Consider the following 23,361-nt stretch of genomic DNA (forward strand, 5'->3'; position numbering starts at 1 on the left):
TGGGACATGTGATAATCGCGCCCTTGTGTCGTGTCTGCATGTGTGTGTATGCACGCGTGTATGTAGTGAGTGTGTTTGTGGAGAGTGTGTGTGTGTGTGTGTGTGTGTGTTTGTGTGTGTGTGTGTGTGTGCGTACGTTAGTCTGCGTGTGTGTACGTGTGTATGTGGTGCATGTGCGTATACATGTGTGCGCGTGCGAATATGTGTGTGTGTGTGTGTGTGTGCGTGTGTGTGTGTGTGTGTGTGTGTGTGGTGCTAGGGGCCAACGACATCTCGCGTTTAAACGAGTTTCCTGACGCCGGACGACGACACCCTGCCGTTGGCACATCTACGCAGAATCGCGCCTCCGAAGGGGATGGCAAAACAAGGCGTAATAACAACAGCAAAAAAAAGAAGAGGGGGACCGATGCAGGGAGACACTCCAAGCAGTGGGAGCATCTCCTATCGCGCGGGCGACGGGTTCCGCTTCTCAGTTCGCAGCAGAGATCTGATAAGGGGACGAGTCTCGCTGGCCCTCGAAGCGCCGTTCACTTGACAGCAGGGAAACTGGCTCGATCCGCGGGGCTCCACTGCGCGCACAGAGAGACATCATGAAAGGAAGCCGCCACGATCCCGCTGGTGCCCCGGCGCCCCAGCGATCCCTACTGTTGGCCCTCCTCTGTATTGTACCGCCGCTGGCCGTGAATGGCTTTCAGCTCGGTGAGTGGCGTCGTCGTGACATTCGTGATTTCTTCTCTCGTGCGCGCTGCTTGCCGGAACCCCGATTTCCGCCCGAATCGCACTTTTCGCTTTCGCCTGGCTCAAACAGGATTAGGTTTTGGCGCGATGGGCTCCCAACGTAACGCATTATTTTCTTTTTCTTTTTTTGGCCTCCGGCCGCACGAGAGCGAGAAAGGCGCTTAAACGAGGGCGCCTCGCGGTCTGACGCGCCACTCGAGCGCCAATTACCGCCGCGGACGGCGGCGACAGCGCTTGGGGCGCTGTTGCTCGGCGCCGAATGCGTCGGACGCACGAGGAGGTGCTTGGCGGCGCATTACGGCCCCGAAAGACGGCTGGAATTGGTTGGGAGCCGATGTCGAGTTCGTAGCTCTTCCGTGGGGTGGTGAACCCCTCTTGCGTTCTTATTTCAATATTCGCGCCTGATATTGTGCCTCGACAATCTCTAGTTTCAACTATGCCGCAAGAAAATCCGAGCAAACAGCGGCAAAAAGGACGGACCGCAAAATAATCGAGGTTCACCCAACGTATTAACTGACAGCGCGTGCGCAAGTTTCAACCTGTATAAGACTACGAGCAATAGCTCTAGTCAAGGAACGCTGCAATCCTGAACTGTATTGGTTCTCAATTTTCTTGGCTATGCAGATAGAAAGTTTCTTCATTCGGAGGAAATTATATGCAACGCTGCATTTTGATCCGTCAACGACTACAGAAAGAGGATGTTTCCCGGGGGGTATATATAATGTAATGATCCTTTTCGCTCGATTCTCTACCTTTCTTGTCATCTGCCACTCACGGCCGGCTGATCATGGTGATAACGAAAGCGTGAGATGAACGCTGGCTGGTTCCCTGACGAAGCTAGCGCAGAAAGGAATTGCGATATAATCGCTCCGTTGTCCGCGCGTCCTGCTGCCGTAGTCACAAAAATGCTCTTACGTTAGAAGCGTTCATAGGAGAAGCTGCCAGTCAGTCGCAATGTTGAACATAACATTAGTGAAGACAGCCTGTCAATCGCAAACAGCTCCTACCCATACTTCCGAAGGTCTTTGGGAGTTCTACCACTAATAACTGTAGGTGCTAAATCCACAAATCTTTTCGTTCGTAAGGGCTCTTTGCCATTGGTCGGTCGCCTTCCCTAAATAACATGTCCAGCGTCAGGATTGGCGGGAATGATCTCTAGCGAAGAACTCGCGTGTAAGAGCTTTTTGCGACGTAAGGCCCACCTTAGCTAATGTTTCAAACGTGCCAAAGCACTCTTGGAGGACGCGACCACAGGCACGTTGTTAGCTATTGCATGGAGCAAGTGTCACTATTCTTTATGTCCTGCTTAATAGCATAATTATAATCGATAACAATTAAGCAACCTCGCAAGCAATAACTTCAGAGCAAAACTTCCCCTAAAAACGTTGTAGAGCGTTCTGGGAAACATCTAATGTGGCAGTAATTTTGACTTGTTACGTAATTATTTTTTCTGCGTTCAAAGCGAAACCATTGAAATATGAAAAAAACAAAAAACAAAACTTGCCTCATGACACATGTCTGCTTGCGCGCCGCGATGGGAGTGCTCTCAAACGTGCCGCGTATGAAATAACAGCGAATTTAACTAGTGTGCTGTCACTTAAAAAAGTGGCAAGGGAATGACGCAGGGATTGGCACCGCACCATTTGCGCCAGTGATGCTTCCATCGCGGCAGTTGAACCAAGATAGCCCGGTCACAGTCCTGTCATTGGCCCGTAACTTTTTAGGCGGCAGCACACCAGCCTAAATGCGCTCTTTTGAATTCCAATTTGAAGTTGAGAACATTGGTTGATGGAGCCGCTGCCTTACGTCACAGCAGAAATAACTGCCAGCGAACAAACCATTTGGCAATAAAAGCGAACAACATCGATTCACTAATTAATCTAACTACATCAATTGACTTAATAATTACATGCTTTACGGCGCATACTTATTTCTCAAAATTGCAGGAAATCGTCATAAAAGTTCAACTAACTTTACCACGCACGCGGGACCGCGCAGTGCGGCTCTCCGTCCAATTCTTCTGTAACGTAGAATGGTGGTGTAAAATAAAGCATCCCTCTTCGCAAGAGCTGGTGTCGATTGGCGCTTTACGCCGCTTGCGATTCAAGGCACAGTCGCTTAGAAAGCAGAGGACAATCGGGCCGCTTTTCCGCGCGAAATGGCCAAGGTTCGTGTTACGCCACAATACCACGTCACAGGGATGGCTCGACCGCGACCCGCGCTTTGCTGTCCAGTGTGCCTAAGGAGGTGAATTGAGGGAATAACTTCACAACAATCATTTCGGCCTATATGGCCATGTTGTAGTGTATAGACGCGCAACTAGACTTTTATGACAATTCCCTTCAACTTTTCATTGTAAGCATGTGCCGTAAATGTTTTAATGAAGAAGGAAATTGATGTAATTAGTGTGTTTATTGAACGAATTATTTTGGGCTTTCCTTCCAGGTGATATATGTCCGGGAGGGTAATTGAACGGCAGTGGTATAATACAAGTGAATTTTGTAGGCTTCTATAAGATGCACTGAAAGAATATCAGGGTTTAAATATATATGTATATATATATATATATATATATATATATATATATGCGCGCTAATATGGTGGTGATCAATTCTTTGAGTACGGAGTAACGAGGTGCACTGATGAGCACTGTTTTGTGGGTCAAAAGGCCGTGTTATATTATAAGCCCATTTGCTGGGGCCTGGATTGCCTACAGCGTCAGCAGTGCAGCGGCAGTTTTCTTTCTCTTCGCCCAATGGCAAGCGTGAAAACAAACACATAGGAGGCGGCCTGGTGATGGCATGATAACGACGACGACTTGACGTTGATGACGACAGCTGTCGTCATCGCCACCGTTAAAATTTCTCCTTCCTGTTCTTGTCATGTGCATTTCCAGTTATATTAATTTACTTTCAAGCGCAACAAGGACGAGGTTGATGGGCAAAGGAAGCTGCGAAATCTGTCTATGCACAAGAATGGCCTCGGCTTGCGGGTGCATGACCCGTCATGCAGCTTCATACGTAGCACGCTCCTCCTTTTGGTGGGATGCGAATTGTGGATCGCCAGATTGTGTCACCATTAACGGTTTTAATAAATGCTATGCGTGTATTTCTAATGCGCTTACATACAATGTTATTAATAAGGACATGTTTGAAAGCGCTGGACTCATTTATTGTGTTGCTAGCAACCATTGAATAGAAGAATGGCTCACCAGGAACCATGTTTTCAAGAGGAAAGTCGAGAAGCAGCAATTTATCAGCGGAAATCCCGAGAACTCAGATCACGCAGTGCCTACTTACGCCTTTTCTACCATGCCAATAGGCATCCAATTGCAATCTGCGAGCGCAGAACTTGGACCTCAATCGGGCTACGAGGCTACGAGACATTTTGTCTTATCAACCAATGCTACGAACGTAAAAATTCTCGTGTTTCTTCACGGTAACCTCATTTGCGTTCTTTAGCCGATACTACCTCATGACGATATTTACTACGTCTGCCTTACGATTAAAAAAAAGCTAGCAGAATACTGAGTCTCTGATTGGGTTAACTCAATTACAGCCAACAGTAGGTATCAGGTCCCAATTTCTCAGTGCATTTAGACTTCCACTTGATCTTGAGAACATACTATTGCAGGCGGCCCGGTGTTGTCTTGTAACCACACGCGATGACAGACATCCCACACGGTTTGACTGGCGTACGCGCCGCTGCCCATCTGGAGTACTGCTCTACCATCACTCCAACACCACCACGATCTTTCTACACGCTAGCCCTTCATTTTAAGAATCAATATTGATATCCGTTGTAATCTTTTTCTAGAGCCGTGCAAGATCATTCGCTGTATTCCGACCACCCTATTCGCTTCACATTGCACAAACCGGACCTGCAGTGGTTGCTTAGTGGCTATGGTGTTAGGCTGCTCAACACGAGGTGGCACGATCGAATCCCGGCCATGGCGCCCGCATTTCGATGGGGGCGAAAAGACCCGTGTACTTAGGTTTAGGTGCACGTTAAGGAACCCCCAGGTGGTCCAATATTTCTGAGTCCCACACTACGGCGTGCCTCATAATGAAATCGTGGTTTTGGCTAGTAAAACACCGCATTCTTTTTTTTTTCTTGCACAGATTGCACAAAAGAATTTAAACGCTATTATTTTGCTGATTCTGGGCGTCTCTACATGAATACGGCCCTCTACATGAATAAACCAAAAGTCCGGATGGTCAGGCCAGAATGGAGGTAGTCGTACTGCGTAGTGATTCATTAACGGGGTCGGGGACTCGGTTGAGTCGGTGCTTGGTAGTGGCCTGGTGGAAACTCCTAGAACGTTGTCTTACATGGTCCGGAGTTACTACTATGGCGGAGCAGGAAAACGGTGCTGCGACGTTGAAATGCAAGAACCAACTACTTTATTTTTCCAACACCCCAGGGCTCTCGCCTTGGCGGACTTCATCGTCGTCGGCGCATCGACACATCGGTGCTGCGACAAAACTATATAAAGAACAGTGCACGAACCTCGCCTACACTCAAACATGTTCTTTGAAATTCATAGAATTCTCGCTTTGAGAAATTTCTTGGCGTTCTGAATGAAGGTACGGAAGTCGATGGTCGACAAAAGAAATGCCAGACTAACACAAAAGGCAATCCAGGGCTTTCAGATAAGCTCAAGTAAAAGTGGTGAATTGCCTTGTGTGAGTGAGCCACCAGACTCACAGAAGGTAATCACAGACTCGGCAGAAATGCGACAAAGGCTCGAAGCCTTTGTTGCAGTGATCCCCGTTGCACCTATCATTTTCTGTCCAATAACTCAAGGCGGCACGGGCTTTCTGTAGACGTATGTCCTACTTTTCTCAAAAGCTTACATGGACCACCCCAAGCTTCCACCATATATGTTTTTCTTTCAGCTGTGTGGAGCTGTGCTCGGAGCGGCTCTCCTGACACACAGACCACATGATGATGAGATCGAAGGTTCTCGAGGGCGTTGGAACTTACCGCGTACCATAGGTATTCCTTTAAATATGTCTTAGACAGCCTTGCCTTCGTAGGTAACGTAGCCCGTACACTTTTTGCGAAAACTGTACAGCATCTGCAATTTCTTTCTGGCTCCATCGCCACCCACTATACTTCTCTTTCTTTCCCTCTTTCCCTTTCCCAAGCGCAGAGTAGCTGACTAGAGGAGTACACCTCAGGCCTACCTTTCTGCATTTGGCATCATTACCCTTTTTGTTTTTATCGGTGTGATGTAATAGGAGAGGTTAGCGCCTCTAGATAGCACTGGCTACTCCTCATCGCTTCGCAGAGATAAATATTGGCTCAAGATTTGTAACAAAATGCAGCACATAAGAATCATGCGTAATAGGTCCTACAAAATTTTCTGTCCATGTACATCCTCTACAGGGCTTGCATACAAAGCCTTGTGTGATCTTGGTGAACGGGCGAAGCGCCTCCTACTTCATATCTGCAATACTTCATGTAGAGTTGGCCTAGCTAGAAGTCTGGTCGCCTAGTTCTACTTCTCAAGCCCGGCAACTCCACTCGTAGCATACATGATACCGGCCAATCCCAATGTCTAGCTGTGTGAGGAAAGTGATGGAGGGGATGATCCTTGCACACCTGGCTTGTTAGCTTCTCATGATATGATTGCACATCTGTAGTGGCACATGGAGTACCACAATATCTACCAAGGCGCCATGGCAGTCTTCGAGCGTGGCCGCTCACCGATGAGAATGTCATAAATCTGTCAACGTACGTCCACTACCAGAAGAGCTGTAACTGTCTCTTGTTACGACTCGCCCCCAAGTCGACAGCGCTTGGGGTGCGTGCTACATATTCTGTGTGCATTGGCGGTACAACTTGATTGGATTTATCAACGTAATTGAAGGAAGCCTACGTACAATTAGGCTCTTCGATTTCGGCTGGGCTTTCATCGAAGTGCGTTACCAGTGGCAGTTATTGAAATCACTCGAGACCACCTCAACAGGACCAGTTGACGCACCAAGGCTACAGAGAAGACACCTTGCCTGCACTATTTGCTACCATTTAGACTCTTTATCTGCAGAGAGGCCACGCACCTCGTTTTGCAAAACGGTATCAGCTGACTGTGAATAGTTACCATTCTGTTTCACATCCACAGGGAGGCCTCTGACTCCTTTTGATTCCTCATGTAGCGCCTCGTGCATCACAGTATACGAGATTTCCAGAAATATGTAACACGTTTGGGATCGCCGGCGCTCAAGTTCTTTATTTTACTCCTTTTGCATGGTATGTACAGCGCCTACACGCACACATGTACCGTGTGTCCCAGCTAACGCTAGCCAAGACGTTCAACGACAAGAACAAAGAAAACGCACACAATCGAAGGTACAATCATAAGATCTTTGATGATGGCTCATCAGAGGTCTGACAAATGAACACCATAAAGCTTAAAATTGTATCTTGCACGATGTTCTTTAACAGTTTTTTTCTTTGAACACTTTGGCTAACGTTAGCTGGGACACCCTATACTATTGTTACGTGTAGCTTATGTACAAGTCTATTTACAATATATTTACACGTAGACCAACGGTGGCAAAGATGGCGACGCTATATCAAGCAGGGCCACGTCGTCGTCTTTCTCCTCAGTGCAGCCACACTGTGGTGGCTGTTCCGTAGCATCACCACCGGCAGTAGAAGCACCGTCCCGGTGCTTAATCTACACATCCGCGGTGAAAGGTGTGTGGTATGACTTTAGTCTCGCCACGTTAACGATGTCACTTGCAGCCGACGATGACGCTGAGAGGTTGGCGGGGATGACTTCATACGTGACATCGGTCACTTGTCGCACCACATGGTATGGGCCAGTGTAGCGCGACAGCAGCTTTTTGGAAAGGCCCACACGTCGAATGGGTGACCAGAGAAGCACCAGAGAACCTGGACTAAAGTGTACGTCGCGATGGTGGCAATCATAGAGGCGTCTCTGATGCTCCTGCGAGGCCTCGAGACGGGTGCGGGCGAGCTGGCGCGCGTGGTCGGCATGTGCGGTCGCGTCGCGGGCGTATTCAGTGGCTGAACGTGCGGCCGAGGGCAACAAAGTGCCTAAGGGCAACCCGGCTTCTCGGCCATATAGGAGATAGAATGTTGTATAGCCGGCGGTGTCGTGACGCGATGAATTATGCGCGAACGTCACATATGGTAAGTGAAGATCCCAGTCGTGGTGGTCGGTCGCAACGTACTTGGATAGCATGTCGGTGATGGTCCGGTTGAGGCGCTCCGTGAGGCCGTTGGTCTGTGGCTGGTAGGACGTGATGAACTTGTGCTTAGTCGAGCAGGAGCGGAGGATGTCCTCCACGACTGCCGACAGAAAGCTGCGGCCACGCTCAGTGAGTAACTGGCGCGGAGCGCCGTGCACTAAAATGATGTCATAGAGCAGAAAGTCAGCAACGTCAGTAGCACAACTTGTCGGGAGGGCTCTGGTGATTGCGTACCGCGTAGCATAATCAGTAGTGCCGGCGACCCATTTATTTCCGGAGCCCGAGAGAGGAAACGGTCCAAGAAGGTCTAGACCAACATGGAAAAAGGGTTCCGGTGGGATATCAATCGGCTGGGGACATCCAGCTGGAGGTGCGGGGGGCTTCTTCCGGCGCTGACAGGGCTCACAAGTGGCAACGTAGCGCCGCACGGAGCGGGCGAGACCTGGCCAAAAGAATCGACGGGGTACACGGTCGTACGTGCGCGAGACGCCCAAGTGTCCAGCCACGGGAGCGTCGTGAAGTTGTTGGAGGACAGTCGAACTCAGGTGTGATGGAACTACGAGCAGAAGGTCAAGGCCGTGTGGATCGAGATTGCGGCGGTATAGTGTCCTCTCTTTAAGGAGAAACATCCGGAGAGAGGCGTCGCCAGGCGTTGACTCCAGATGGTCGATGAGGGCTCGTAATGAAGGATCGCGGCGTTGCTCGTTGCCGATTTCAACCAACTGGGACACAGAGAAAACGCAAGCGATGGTGTCCGCATCAGCCGGGTCGTCCACGGGGTAGCGGGATAAACAATCGGCATCCTGGTGCAAGCGTCCCGTCTTATATACCACGGAGAAGGTATATTCTTGCAGGCGTAACGCCCCGCGAGCGAGTCGTCCCGTGGGGTTCTTGAGCGAGGATAGCCAGCAGAGCGCGTGGTGATCAGTGATGACACAGAAGGGGTGCCCATACAAGTACGGACGAAACTTGGCAACAGCCCACACAAGAGCGAGGCACTCGCGCTCTGTGATTGAATAATTTCGCTCGGCGGGTGATAGAAGTCGGCTGGCACTGGCTATAACGCGATCATGTCCACGCTGGCGTTGTGCTAACACTGCTCCTATGCCGTGACCACTGGCATCAGTTCGAACTTCCGTTGGGGCAGACGGGTCTAAATGGGCCAGAATTGGAGGCGTGGTAAGGACAGTAGTGAGCTGCGAAAAAGATGCGGCATGGTTAGGTCCCCAAGAAAATAGGGCGTCTTTCTTCAAGAGGTCGGTAAGGGGACGTGCGCTGGTCGCAAAATCCTTCACAAAGCGTCGGAAATAAGAGCACAGCCCTACGAAACTACGAACGACCTTGGTAGACTTCGGAACAGGAAAGTTCGTAGCGGCGCGAATTTTGTCCGGATCAGGTCGCACGCCCCTGGCGTCCACGAGGTGTCCAAGGACGGTGATTTGGCGGCGAGTGAAGTGACATTTTGACGAGTTCAACTGGAGACAGGCGCGGCGGAACACGTCAAGAATCGCTGAAAGGCGGTCTAGATGCGTGTCAAATGTGGGCGAATAAACGATGACGTCGTCCAGATAGCACAAACAGGTGGACCACTTGAACCCCTGAAGCAAAGAGTCCATATTTCGTTCGAAGGTGGCGGGCGCGTTACAGAGATCGAAAGGCATGACCTTGAACTGTTAAAGGCCGTCAGGGGTAATAAATGCAGTCTTCTCTCGGTCCTTGTCGTCGACGGATATCTGCCAGTAGCCGGACCGTAAGTCGATAGAACAAAAATAGGTGGCACCGTACAGGCAGTCTAGAGCGTCATCAATACGTGGCAGAGGGTACACGTCGTTTTTTGTGATTTTGTTTAGGTGGCGATAATCTACACAAAAACGCCACATTCCATCCTTCTTTTTGACAAGTACGACGGGAGAAGCCCAGGGACTACAAGAAGGCTCGATAATGTCCTTTGCAAGCATCTTTTAGACTTCCTGTTGGATAACAGCTCGTTCGGATGCAGAAACACGATGTGGACGTCGGTGAATAGGGTTCGCATCGCCAGTGTTTATGCGATGGGTCACGACGAACGTTTGACCTAAGGGACGATTGTCAAAGTCAAAAATGTTGCGATAGCCTTCAAGAACGCGGCAAAGAGCTTCAGCTGGAACAGGTGTAAGGTCAAAGGAAACTATCTTCTCAATATCGACGTCAGTACCGTGCGATGACGTCAAGGTATGGGCTGAGCTGTGACGATCTTCCACTGTGAACGGCTCGATCTCACCATCCTGCAAAGCGCTAATTATAGCCAATGAAATCCCCTGAGGCAGAACTTGCGCTGTTAGCGCGAAATTGACAAGGGGAAGGCAGGTGCGGTTACCAGTAATTGTCAGCACAGTGTGTGGCACGGTAACACCATGTGTAAGTATAACTGCCGGAATTGGTGCGACCAAGTAATTATACGTCAGGTACAACTGGTGAGGGCAACAAGTCAACGGGTGTCACAGATTGAGGCGGTAGGCGAATAAAATCCATGCAGCTGAAACGGCTTGGAGGCGGGTCCACATGGTCGGCAAGAAGAGGCAAGTCAAGGCGAAGTGAGCCGGCCGAACAGTCAATGAGGGTAGAATGATTGGCAAGGAAATCCATACCGAGAATGAGTTCGTGAGGGTAATGCTCGATGACGGTGAAGAGAACGACGGTTTGTTTCTCAGCAATGGTGAGGCGGGCAGAGCACATGCCAACAATAGCGACAGTCCCTCCGTCGGCGACTTGTAAAACTCGGTCCGGGGCTGGCGTCAGAACTTTCTTGAGCCGACGGCGAAGGGTAGCACTCATAATGGACACATGCGCCCCGGTGTCAGTCAACGCGCACGCAGGAACATTGTCGACGAGAACGTCCAAAAGATTCTTGTTCGTGGGTAAAGTGAGCGAGGATTTCTTGCCAATTTCGTCATTGCAGCTTCACCTCCAGAAGCTGAACTGTCCAGTTTTCCGGTCGGGGGTGCGGCGAGTAGGTCGGAGAAGGAGTACGGCGTGACGGGCTCGAACGAGATTGACGACGGGAGGGAGAAGGCGAGCGGGAGTAGCGGGGTCGTGTCAGAGGTGTCGCAAGGTCAGAGATGATGGAGCGGGCATAGAAGGGGCGAAGGAAAAGTACACGCTAGAGGGGCGAGGGTGGCAATCAGGAGAATAGTGCACCGGAGAAGTCCAGCGGCTGCGGCAGTGGCGAGCGACATGTCCTATGCGTCGGTAGTTAAAACAGAACGGTTCGCCATTCGGAGGGGTTACGCTGTCCATAAGAGGAGTAAGAAGGGCGCGGTGGGGACGTGCGTGGAGAAAGAGGTTCCGAGCCTAAGGAACGAATGGATTGCAGGCCGACATTGGACAACTCTTGACGGACGACGGCCTGGATCAAGGAGATTGTCACCGGAGAATGATCAGGTGACGGGAATGAAGGGGCCGCCGGTTGTGCCGCTTCGACCTCACGACGAATGATGCGGGTCAAGTTGTCACATCGCGACGGTTGGTGGAAGAGGTTGTCACAGGATGACGTAGCAGCTGTGTTGGGAAGTCGTGTGATGGGCTGGGATACCCGGCGGCTTTTAGCATGCTCAAGACGGCGACACTCTTTGAGGATCGTATCGATGCTTGTGAGGTTCATAAACGCCAGTAAATTGAAGGCGTCGTCAGCAATGCCTTTGAGGATGTGATTAACCTTATCGTCCTCAGACATAGTCGGGTCGGCCTTGGCACAAAGGGGCAAGACGTCGAGAATGTAGGACACGTAGGACTCGGTCGACGTCTGTACACGTGTGGCAAGGGCTTTCTTGGCATTGACTTGACGACGGAATTGATTGCCGAAAAGGTCGCGGAGCTTCTCTTTGAAGAGATCCCAGCTCGAGATCTCCTCTTCGTGAGTCTGGAACCATGCAAGTGGAGCTCCGTCGAGGTAAAAAAGAACGTTCGCAAGCATAATAGTTGGATCCCACCTGTGACTGGTGCTGACACGTTCGTATAAGCGGAGCCGGTCGTCAACACCAGGACTGCCGACTCCGTTGAAAACACCAGGATCACGACGGGGCGAAACGGCGATGTAGGTCGGGGCTGCAGGCGGAGACGGTTGCGTAGATGAAGTGCCGCCAGCAGGAGCCGAAGTTGCACTGTCACCGTTGCGACCGCTGCGCAGCTCCATGACGGGTACTGGGAACGTCCACCTCCACCAAATTAATGTTCCGTGTAGCTGATGTACAAGTCTATTTACAATATTAACACGTGTACTTATCTTTATCGGGCGACCACGTTTCGCCGCCTAACAAATGTTATCTCACAGCGCGGGACGCGCCTGCATGTATCCGAAGTTTCTGGAAAGTTATCGATGCTTCCATTCGCTGTCTGTTGTCGCCGAACCTTATGTTATCTGATTTCATCGCCTGACGCGAATGGTGTAGAACTTTGTGGAAGGCACGCGGGTCCCAACGATTAGTCCGGGACATTCGACGATTGATGTATAAAAGCCGACGCGCTTGACCCGTTCATCAGATTTTCGACGATCGCCGACCGTGTTCGCCGCTATCATTGTGCTATATGTGTAGCCTGTTTTGTGGGCACAGGTTCGCCCAATAAAATTTAGTTTTGTCGTTCACAGTATTGCTACTGTGTTCTTCAACGTCACCACCACGTGACAATATATTTACACGTAGACCAACGGTGGCAAAAATGGCGACGCTATATCAAGCGGGGCCACGTCGTCTTCTTTCTCCTCAGTGCAGCCACACTGTGGCGGCTGTTCCGTAGCAGTATATACCGACGGCTCACTCCCACCGAACAATTCTATCAGGACAAGCCACCATTGTCCAGTTCGAAACCTCTCACATGACAACATACAATGCGGCAGAACTTGAAAACCTTGGTTTCGAATTTCGTTTTATTAACGATTAACAGCCACTCCAACGGCCCATTTTCTACGACTCGAAGGCGGCACCGCAGTGTTTACTGTCAACTTTGCGGCGTGGGTCCCCATAGACAGTTCATGTTTGACATTACAGAGGCTACACATTGCCTGGCTTAGGGGGGACTCTGGAATGGCTACCAAGTCATCAGGGTAGTATCGGTGATGAAAGTGCCGATGAAGAGAAAGAGAGAGAGAGAGACAAAAGGGGGAGGAAAAGCAGGGACAAATAACTATTATGCAATTTTAACGTCTTTCCGTAATCGCTCGAAATATCTGCATCCTGTGTCCGTACTTCTTTATTTGGTTATGCTAGGCTTTTCAAGAACTTTGCAATGCTTACAAACATTTCGTTAAAAGAACTTTTTTCTGTACAATGGCAAAGCCTTTAGCGGAATTCAATAAGGCAGGGATGTGACAGAGACACAGGACAGAGCCAGTCTAAGTACCGTCTGGCTACACTGTGCTGGGGAAAGGGCTAAAGGGAAAGAGAAAGAAGAAAACAAAAAGTGAAAAAAAGTGCAGATGAAGCTGTTAGATAATCCCACAGAAAAGACCGGCATTCATCGATCCCGTTTTCAAGCAGGAGCACTCCACGAAAGTTAAGAATATTTGCACTCTAATGTTGGATACCACAGTGGAATGAACCGCATGCATGCCGGCCTACAGTCACTGAACCCTACCTGAAGCTTTCGGTTTCCGTCAAGATTACCCCGATTAGATTATGGTGTTGGGTGTGGCGATCATCAATTCCTACACATCCGCAGATGGACAGCGACACCACAGCTTGTGATCAACGTGGCGACAAGGAAACTATAAGTGTTCGCCATGGAAATACGAATATTCGCCAAATGAAAATTGCGAAAGCTACTGAGAATCTCTTAGTCAAATAAAAAAGCTGAATTAACTATTACGCAATTTTAACGTCTTTCCATAATCGCTGGAAATATCTCCATGCATGGACCTGTGTCCGTACTTCTTTATTTCGTTATGCTAGGCTTTTGAAGAACTTTGCAATGCTACAAGCATTTCGTTAAAACAACTTTTTTTATGTATAATGGCAAAGCCTTTAGCGCAATTCAAAAAGACAGGGACGTGACAGAGCCACAGGACAGAGCTAAGCATATTGAAAAGCGCCCGCTGTAATAGAAATGAAGTTCAACAAGGCTGATTCTTGGGCTAGCTGGTACGGTTTACTCATAATGGCAAAGCCTTTAGCGCAATTCAAAAATACAGGGACGTGACAGAAACAGAGCGCTGTCCTGCGTGTTTTGTCACGTCCCTGTTTTTTTTTAATTGCGCTAAAGGCTTTGCCATTATGAGTAAACTGTACCAACTAGCCCAAGAATCAGCCTTGTTGAAATTTTTTTGTTTTTGTTTTCTTTCGGGCCTTCAACAACTTGGGAAATTTTATATAACTGCCGATATATGAGGATATTATATGGCACAACCGGTCGCTCAGCCATTACAATAAAACACGCGGTATTGTTCCCGAAAAATGTTTTATGCGACTTACTGTCAATTGCGATTGATTTATATTTGAATGGTTTGCTTTTTTTTTCGCGTCACGGTAACGATTACTGAAACTTGCAACTTAAAAGCTCGTATTAACTATCTTCAACTTTATCTCTCGTCGAAATTCTTCATCGTAGATATTTAACATGTTTACAACATTTTTTGCGTGTCCTAATGAATTCAAAATTTTATCTTAGCATGTACTTACGCGAAAAGTATCAGCCTTGCAAACTTAGGGATTCATTACGAGGGTTGCGCATACCAACGACTACTTAGTAAAACATTAGGCAGTGGCAGCGAAAAGCATGCAATGATGTCATGGCAGCTTTTCGCTTAACGAAGGACACGACTGTCTGTGAGAGAGCCCAATGAACGGAGAAGGCAGCGAGTTTAACCGGAACAAGAAATCCGGTTTGCTACCCTTCACTGGATGACGGAGGAGAAAAAAGTGGAAAGTTAAGAAGAAACTAGATACAGAGAGACAGGGAGCACAGACCTACGACTACAACCGGTCACCATCTCCGCAGACTTTACACAGCACAGCAGCGTTTCTAGCAAGCCACTGCAGAAGAGGGTGACAGAGGCACTACGAGCTATTAAGGACAACCGACCTGCACAAACGACTGTAACCTGAACTAGTGTTCAGGAATATGTGAAAAAACGAACTGTTATGCTTTTGAGTGGCAAAGGTATTGCAGTTTGTAAATGCGTGGCAAGGGGATTAAAGCAAACTTTTACCACGCCACCGCTCGCTGCAGGAACGGGCGCCTAAGAGCTACGCTATAAAAAACGTTAATCCATCACATGGCGTCGGAAGGCACCGGGCCTGTGACACTCTGCCTTGCATATGAGCCCTGACGCATTGGCCGTGAGTGGTGCCCCAAGCCGTAAAATGGGGCTGAAACTTGGGGTAAGCGTTTTACTTTACCGTGGCCGTACCACCCAAATTCCATAACAAAAGAAAGAACAATTTTAATGAGACACACAGAGAGAGAGAGAGAGAGAGAGAGAGAGAGGCAAATGAAAGCCAGGGAGGTTAACTACAGTATAACTGCGGTTGCCTACCCTGTAATGAGAAACCGGGAAAGGAAAAAAGGCGAAAGGTAACATACCAAATGAGCTCGCCAAAACGACAGAGATAAATATACCGGGGCTGAAATGCAAAATTGCGCTGCAAGACACGCGGAAAAACTTGTTGAATGAGAAACAGAAGAACATACCGATTTTCTGTCGAGTATCCAATTTCGACCACTGGGCCAACTGGACGGCCTGCGAGGGCACAACAACTTATGTCGACAAACAAACGTGCAGTTTCTGTCCACTGCTCCTGCTGACCTTGCAGCGCGGATATTTACCTAAATGACTGCTCTCGCGCGAAACTCGCCGCGAAAAAGAAAAAGGGAATTTTCGAAGAACATTATTATAGCTCCGGGCCAAACAACCGCTGCGTCAGCTCTCCTTCAGATGCACTATGGCTATGAAACAAAGAAATTAATTTGTTTAAGCTGTCACTTCGCTCACTGCGACCCGGTGCCAAATAGATGGCAAAGCGGCATATAGGCCGGAGGGGTTCTCCATGCGTTCGGCCGTTTAGTGTCTTTCACGTGTACCTAATTCTGCGCTGCTGATTTTTTCCATTTAGTTTCGTGTCGTTTTTCTCGGATCCTTATATTTGATTTCTTCGAATAAAAACAATTGATGTAGAAGCGCTTTAGTATGCCCATGTCCTTTTTTGCCTCTGCGGCGCTGCAAACCCGCAATGTATATTTCAACTATAGCACACGTTCCGTTCGTGTTCAAGTAAATCCGTCTCCAAGTCGCTCTTTGCACGACCCATTTGCTCTCTGAGCAGTTTCCCCAAACCTGGCGACCAAGCGTGTCATGCGTGACGCGTCGGCGCGCTCATGGCTGCAGAGCGACTGGGATTGGGGGTGTGGGGGGGGGCACTGCCTTTTCCAGTCGCATCTGTATAGGGGAAATGTTTTCCTGAAAAGGGGAGGGAAGGCGCACCGTGCTTTCCTTTTCTTTGGGTGTCTTATTTCCCTTCTTTTGGAGGAGCGCGAAATCTCTTCTATGATTTTTTTTTACTGTCACTATAGGATGTCCGAATATTCTTGAAGAACAGCCTTCGGAATATCGGATCGAATACCGAATATTTTCTCATTTCTAAGGAGAGTGAAGTATAAAGTTTTGCGCGGTGTCCATGGGACAAAAAAAGACCCATTTACATTATTTATTTGCGTGGGATGCTCCTCACATCCGGATGTCCGCTCAAGCGCGGAGATCGTAGAGGATCAACAACGCAATTAAGTTCTCTGATGCACCCTGAAGATTAATGAAACAAGATTGCCTAGCATTGTACAGTGATTGACGGGAACTTATCGTACTAACGTTGAATGCTGCATGCGTTCGCTTATAGGAACTGGCAGCTTTCTGCAACGTCCGTGGCTGTCCTGCCAGAACAATAATTGGAAACAATCCCTGCTTGCGTAAGTATTTCTCTTACGAGGCTACACTAAGTGTTGTTAACCCATGTATGCTAAAATTTTTAAGAACCCTACTAATAGACTGAAGTAAACTTCGTTCAAACTGTAACAAGTACACTTTAGGATGAAAGCAAAGTGCCTGACCGGGCCCGTCCCCTTGCAAGCAGTCATGACTTTGACCGTCAGCAGCAACTCCACTTCCCATGAAAGTGGACATAATGTAACAAGATCTTGAACCAATTAGGAAGACACAGATTCAATGGTACCATATTATAGCACTGACGCTCGATACATATACTATTTTCTGTTAAGCAGCAACCCCTCCGTAACACTGTATTTGTAAACTTTAAAACTAGTGCTCTCATAAATAAGATTCTCTATGTGTTTGTTAATGTTAATAAAATGTATCACCTGAAATTAAATCGTTCGGGCACCATAGTTTGTTCTTCCCTGTGGTACTCTACGAGATTCATACCTCACTTAATAGTTTATTTGTGGATGTGATTTCACGTTCGAAATAATTTAGATTTTGTCATTAGCTGCTTACTACGATTATATTGCATACCGGTAGGGTATTAATTCCTTCATATTCATTATACATTGTCAACTGAAACCTCTAGCCGAACTTTTGAAATGCAATATGCAGACGGCAGCTCTTACACTCTTAAAAAAGTTTCCACCCTTTGGGTCTTGTCCTGCCCCACAACAATAATCGTCATCTTCTAGCTTGCGTTTCCTTGCTTGACAAATCTGCGCTCGCTAATTTCCTGTCGAGAATGCTATGTTACGTCGTCAACGCGCATGCCGTTCGGGACCTGGAAATAACGGGCTCGCATGGTAAAAGAAAAAAAAAATAAACGCAAGCAAGGCAATTATTGTTGTTGGACAAGATACACCCCAAAGGGTGCATACTTTTTTAAGAGTGTGGAGCCGTCATCAACAGCTCTAACAGCTGTGCGTAAGAAGCAGCTCTTAGAGGATACGACATATTATTTTATTGATTGCCAGGACGTTGTGCAATCGTTGGTAAGTATCTTGCGGGTGACGTGGCCGGTTTCGATGCGAAAGCCTTAAGTGGCTCATATTTCCGATGGTCTGGAAAACGCGGCGTGCGGTACAGAAAGTCATGCGAGTGCGAGCTCGCCTCGCGCAGACACGCGCCCGTGCCACTGCTCGCGCGTTCATCGTCGTCTTCTTCCACGGCTGGCTCCGATGCCTCTCATTATGCAAAAAAAAAAACGCAAACTAAATACAGATAATTCAGGCACTCTAAGCTGCAACCTTCGGTGGAAGTCAAACCCTCGAGCTTATGTGAAAGTCGAACCCGCGACGTTTGGTGTTAATTAGGGCGAAGCTTATTAAGGAGCAGGCAATGCTTGAATGCCGGTTTATACGGTCGTGATACCAGAAGTAGGCCAAGGTGTTATTGAGGTTTGCATGTTCGAGTGGCGTGTCAGAGAGACTCCGATGCACCTGGGCTTTCCCAACCCCGTCTTTTTTACAGTGAGTTGTTATGGACTAACTACCTTGGTTGCTTTGATGTCCGCTGCTGCCTAATCGGTTGCGAGAAAACTACAAAGAAAAAGAGATTATCAGTGTACTGCGAGGATTCTAACTTACGACCAACAAATCGGCAGTCCAGGATTATACCTCTCAGCCACTCTTTTTTTTGTTTATAGTGCGGGATGCCTTATTGCAAGGAATGTGACAACGTATGCAAGTATTGCACAGGTAAAATACAGTACATCCCACTTTAACGCCTTTAGAAAGGCCCAAAAAGCCCTCAGCCCCTCTGCCGATGCTACAGCAGTGTATATACCGATTCTCGCGTGTAGGAGAACGCCGCTAAAGTGTCACTCGTTCCTTGTGTTTCGTTTACATCATTGTGGCTCCTAACTGCGTTCAGAAGTACTGCGGAAATAGGTTATGCATGTGCCTTACACATGAATATTTGCCAAAGTGTCAGAAGACGACGTGCCCTTATTGGAACCTGACGAATTTCAGTCCCTTTTGAATATCTACTTCTAAATAAAATTGCAACAGCTGTGCCGCTTTAGCAGGATCCAGCGAAACGTTGTGGTCTTAACTTTTCCTGCGGACGCTACGTAAGTCTGCCTGCATTACCACTTCGAAAGAGCAGGCTGGTCTTCCGTGCTTGAAATAGGATGAACTAAAGATCAGGTAACTGTACACATTGCTCACTTTCTCCTTTTTCTCTTTCTATTCCCCCTTTCCTTACCCCCAGTGTAAGTAAAGGAAAGCAGGCACTTAGTCTGCTCGAGATACCTGACTTTCCTATCTTTACTCTTTCTCTCTAGGAGCGGGTATACGGAATTCTAAATTTTATACCTTTTGAAAGAATTACAGGTTCTACTTTTCATGGTTGCTCTTCGAAAGTATTGAAAAATAAAAGCTTTTCAGTATAAGGAACATACGTGCAAGCAGTCAAAGAACGCTGACATGAAGAGTACAGGCAATGCAGTGCTTTCGAAACCTCTCTACAAGCAGGACCACTATAATTATATACATCAAACCGGTTGAAAACAACACGAGAGACACCAGCTCCTTTGAGATACACGCCGCTTCGCTTTGTTTCAAAAGCGTAAGACACGGAATCTATCACCTTCGCGGAGGGGGCCACCGTGTATCAGATGTTGATTTGCGTTCATTGACCATTTCAGCTCTGTACGCGGGGGAAGGAGCGCCGACAGCAAATGCCTGCTTGTCTCAAGTTTTCGGGGTAACCATATAGCATCAATCACAGGAAACCTTGTCTCTAACAGTATTACGCGATCGAGGCCATCGCAGCCATGTTGTCCAATGACATTCTTCTCACCATGTTTCAGGTCTACGGGGCTACATTTGCTCCGGTACTCACGAGCATGGCATAAGGGGGCTACAAAGACAAGGAGGGTTACGTGTTAGAAGAAGGGGATGGGATTTCTCCGCTGACTTACAGCACGCTTGGGTTGTGCTTTCCTGGAGCTGCTTCCCTGGTGATTGTACATTATCAACTCGACTAAACAGTGTCTGACTGTAGTCGGGTTCGGGGTCGAGGCATGTGAAATCGCAAGAGCCAGGCTAAATCAAACGTTCTCGCGTAACTCAACGGCTGAACCACTCATGCACGGGCCCAAGGCAGATTGAATATCTTAACATACAAGTTCATGATGACTGCAGCAGTCAACCTTTATGCATGCTCAAGTTGCACACAAAGGTCGTTGGACAAAGGTTTATTTATGACTTACCTTTCATGATGCCTTAAGAATATAATTGGAGAACATGCAAATCATTTATCCGCAATCGCTATGAGAACTCATTATGTATCTTTGCAGGCTAGCGGTTTGTTTCTACAACGACCTCCTGTATTTGGTTTGTATGCACCGCGCAGCGCCTGAATTTTTTAATGGTTTGAGCCCCGGAGCGCTTGTACTTAAGCCTTGTTTAACGAAGATAGCAGAGTGCTATTTAGAGATTCGAATACACATCACAAAGAATACCAGTCGAGCGAATTGTGATGAAAGAGTGGGAACACCGACTTTGAACACTTGTAATAGTTAAAGTTCAATGAACAGAGACGCTACCTTCTTTCGAATTAGTAATGAACGGGATACACAGGCTCCGTCTATGACTAGTGTTGAAGTTAGAAGGGGCTTTAAAGGCATAACCCAGGGAAAAGTGGCAGGAGAAGATGGAATAACAGTCGATTTAATCAAAGATGGAGGTGATACCATGCTTAAAAAGCTTGCGGACCTTTATGCGCAATGCCTCACGATTTAATGTGCACCAAAGAACTGGAAGAATGGCAAGATTGTACTAATCCACAAGAAGGGAGACGTTAAAGCATTGCAAAATGATAGGCCCACTAGCTTGCTTTCAGTATTCTATAAAATATTCACCAGGATAATTTCCAACAGAATACGGGCAACACTTGAATTAGTCAACCAAGAGAACAGGCTGGCTTCAGTATAGGGTATTTTACAATGGATCACTTTCATGTCATCAATCAGGTAATCGAGAAATCCGAAGAAAACAATCAAGCTCTCTATATGGCTTTCATAGATTATGGAAAGGTATTTGGTTCAGTAGAGATACCAGCAGTCATACAGGAATTACCTAATCAGTTAGTTGAGGAGGAATACGTGAATATCTTGGAAAATATCTACAAACATTCCACAGCTACCTTAATTGATTCTCCAGAAGAAAAGTAGAAAGATACCTATAAAGAAAGGCGTTAGGCAAGGAGACCCAATATCTCCAATGATATTCACTGCATGCTTGGAAGAAATATTCAAGCTATCAAACGGGGAAAATTAGGAGTGAGGATCAACGGCGAATATCTCAGCAACCTTCGGTTTGTAGATGTTCAGCAACACCGAGGACTAATTTCAACAAATGATTGAGGACCTTAACAGAGAAATTGTAAGAGTGGGTTGGAGATTATTATGCAGAAGACAAAGATAATGCTTAATAGCCTTGCAAGGGAACAAGAGTTCAAGATCGCCAGTCAGCCTCTAGAGTCTGTGAAGGAGCACGTTTACCTTGGTCAATCACAGGGAACCCTGATCGCGAGAAGTAAGTTCATAGAAGAATAAAAATTGGTTGGATCACATACGGCAGACATTGTCAGCTCCTGACTGGAAGCTTACTTTATCATTGAGAAGGAAAGCGTACAATCAGTGCATTTTACCAGTGCTGACATATGTGCAGGGCCATGGAGACTGACGAAGAAGCTCGAGAACAAGTTAAGGATCGCGCAAAGAGCGATGGAACGAAAAAGGGTAGGCGTAATGTTAATAGACAGGAAGAGAGCAGTGTGGATTAGAGAGCATATGGGGATAGCCGACATTCTAATTGACATTAGGAAAAAAATGGAGCTGGGCAGGCCATGTAATGCGTGGGATGGATAACCGGGAGACCATTAGAGTCATACAATGGGTGCCAAGAGAACGGCAGCGCTGTCGAGGACGGCCGAAGACTAGGTGGTGCGTTGAAATTATTAAATTTGCAGGAGCAAGTTGGAATCAGTTGGCGCTGGACAGGGGTAATTGGAGATCGCAGGGAAGTGGCCTTCGTCCTGCAGTGCACATAAATATATGATGATGATGATGAACGCGGAACGCGAGTTGCAAACTACATACATACGTGATGTTGAAAACATCACGTATCACTTAGTATTTTCTGTTATTCCTGTGCATCTGTAATAGGGAGCATTCTCTATCTATGTTTCAGCTGTCCGAATATATATAGCTGGGCCAGTGCAATTCATCGGTTACAATAACAACAAATGTTTCCGGAAGGAAGGATAAGAGGGATACATTTTTTTTGTTCGCATATGGAATATAATAACCTCATCTCTTTAACGTGAAATTCGATGACGCAACCGTTGGCTTCAGTAAACTCTTTCAGGCTACTAAATGCATGGTTTGGGGTGCCTTTCTTGCGTAAATAACCTCGGCAATGTTTTGTACTAGAATAAGAAGCACTTCGTGTAGTATTGCGAAATAAGATTTTCTGTAGCTTTTTTTAATCTACCTGGAGCAGATGCAGAAAAATAAAGTGGTGTCCATGTCAAGACTGTATACAAGGCTGTGGACATGTCTGCGCATGTCCACATCCTTGCGTTAGAGTTCCCGAAAGATACAACACAAGAATAAAAGAAACCGTGATTGTGCCGTATAGCCTAACATTAAGCTGGCAGTAAGTGCATTCGCTCGTTACACAAGGTGACTGAATATTTTTCATGTCGGCTATGAGTAAACGATGGTGTATATTTATTACTCAGTCACATCACATGGGCCTAGCTTTTATGGATAGACCATTCGTAATCTAACCAAGCGAGGAAGTGTGACTGGCGAAGTTGTCCAACGCTTGCTTATGTCTAAGCTTGTGGTAACAAAGCCTGCGGCAACAAAATGACGAAGGATTGTTTTTCGACAACAACGACACGCAGTTGTGAACTGATAAAGCTCTTAAGGAGTTCCTTCTAGATTTTTTAATCTTCAAACTGTACAAGTAATAGAGCGCCGCGTGTATTCCGCTGCCGCCTCTGCTGGGGCTGGACTGTTTTGCCTCTTCCGATATAGCCGCCGGTGTCTTCACTCGCTCCTGCAGGAGGCAGCTGCAGGGACTGCCACTCAAAAGTTTCACATAATCTCCTTGCCTACCACCTTCATGAAGTTTGCATGGGTGGCCATTCCTGACTCGTTAGCCCCCATCACGGCAAGTCAATGGTGTTGGAAGCATTCAGTACCCTTCATCTCACTTTGGCATCAAAGTCCTGGAGTTATATCGGAGGTATTCTTCAGGTGTAAATTGTGCAACTAAATGATATGCCAGTGCACCTCAAAGACACACAACATGCACAGAACGCAGAACACACCACAGCACAACATGCTACGTGCAAACAAACTATATCATGGAGACCAGTGTCTATAAGGTAAGTTAAGAGTGCCTTTGTTGCGCGAGACGC

General features: G+C 47.5%; 1 protein-coding gene across 2 annotated transcripts in view; it reads left to right on the top strand.

Annotated features, from left to right (window-relative positions):
• The first annotated feature begins 462 nt into the window (after positions 1-462).
• Positions 463-23,361, top strand: part of LOC142588625 (uncharacterized protein CG3556) — a 148,128-nt gene continuing 125,229 nt past the window's right edge. Inside the window, exon 1 of one of the 2 annotated variants that reach the window (XM_075700463.1) lies at positions 463-699. In XM_075700463.1, coding sequence (XP_075556578.1) covers positions 685-699 — 15 coding nt within the window. In that variant the 5' untranslated portion in view covers positions 463-684. The remainder of the gene's footprint in view (positions 700-23,361) is intronic. The other variant, XM_075700461.1, reaches the window with a different exon arrangement.

This window comes from Dermacentor variabilis, chromosome 1 (assembly GCF_050947875.1).
Source record: "Dermacentor variabilis isolate Ectoservices chromosome 1, ASM5094787v1, whole genome shotgun sequence".
In the NCBI taxonomy this organism is placed as follows: domain Eukaryota; kingdom Metazoa; phylum Arthropoda; class Arachnida; order Ixodida; family Ixodidae; genus Dermacentor; species Dermacentor variabilis.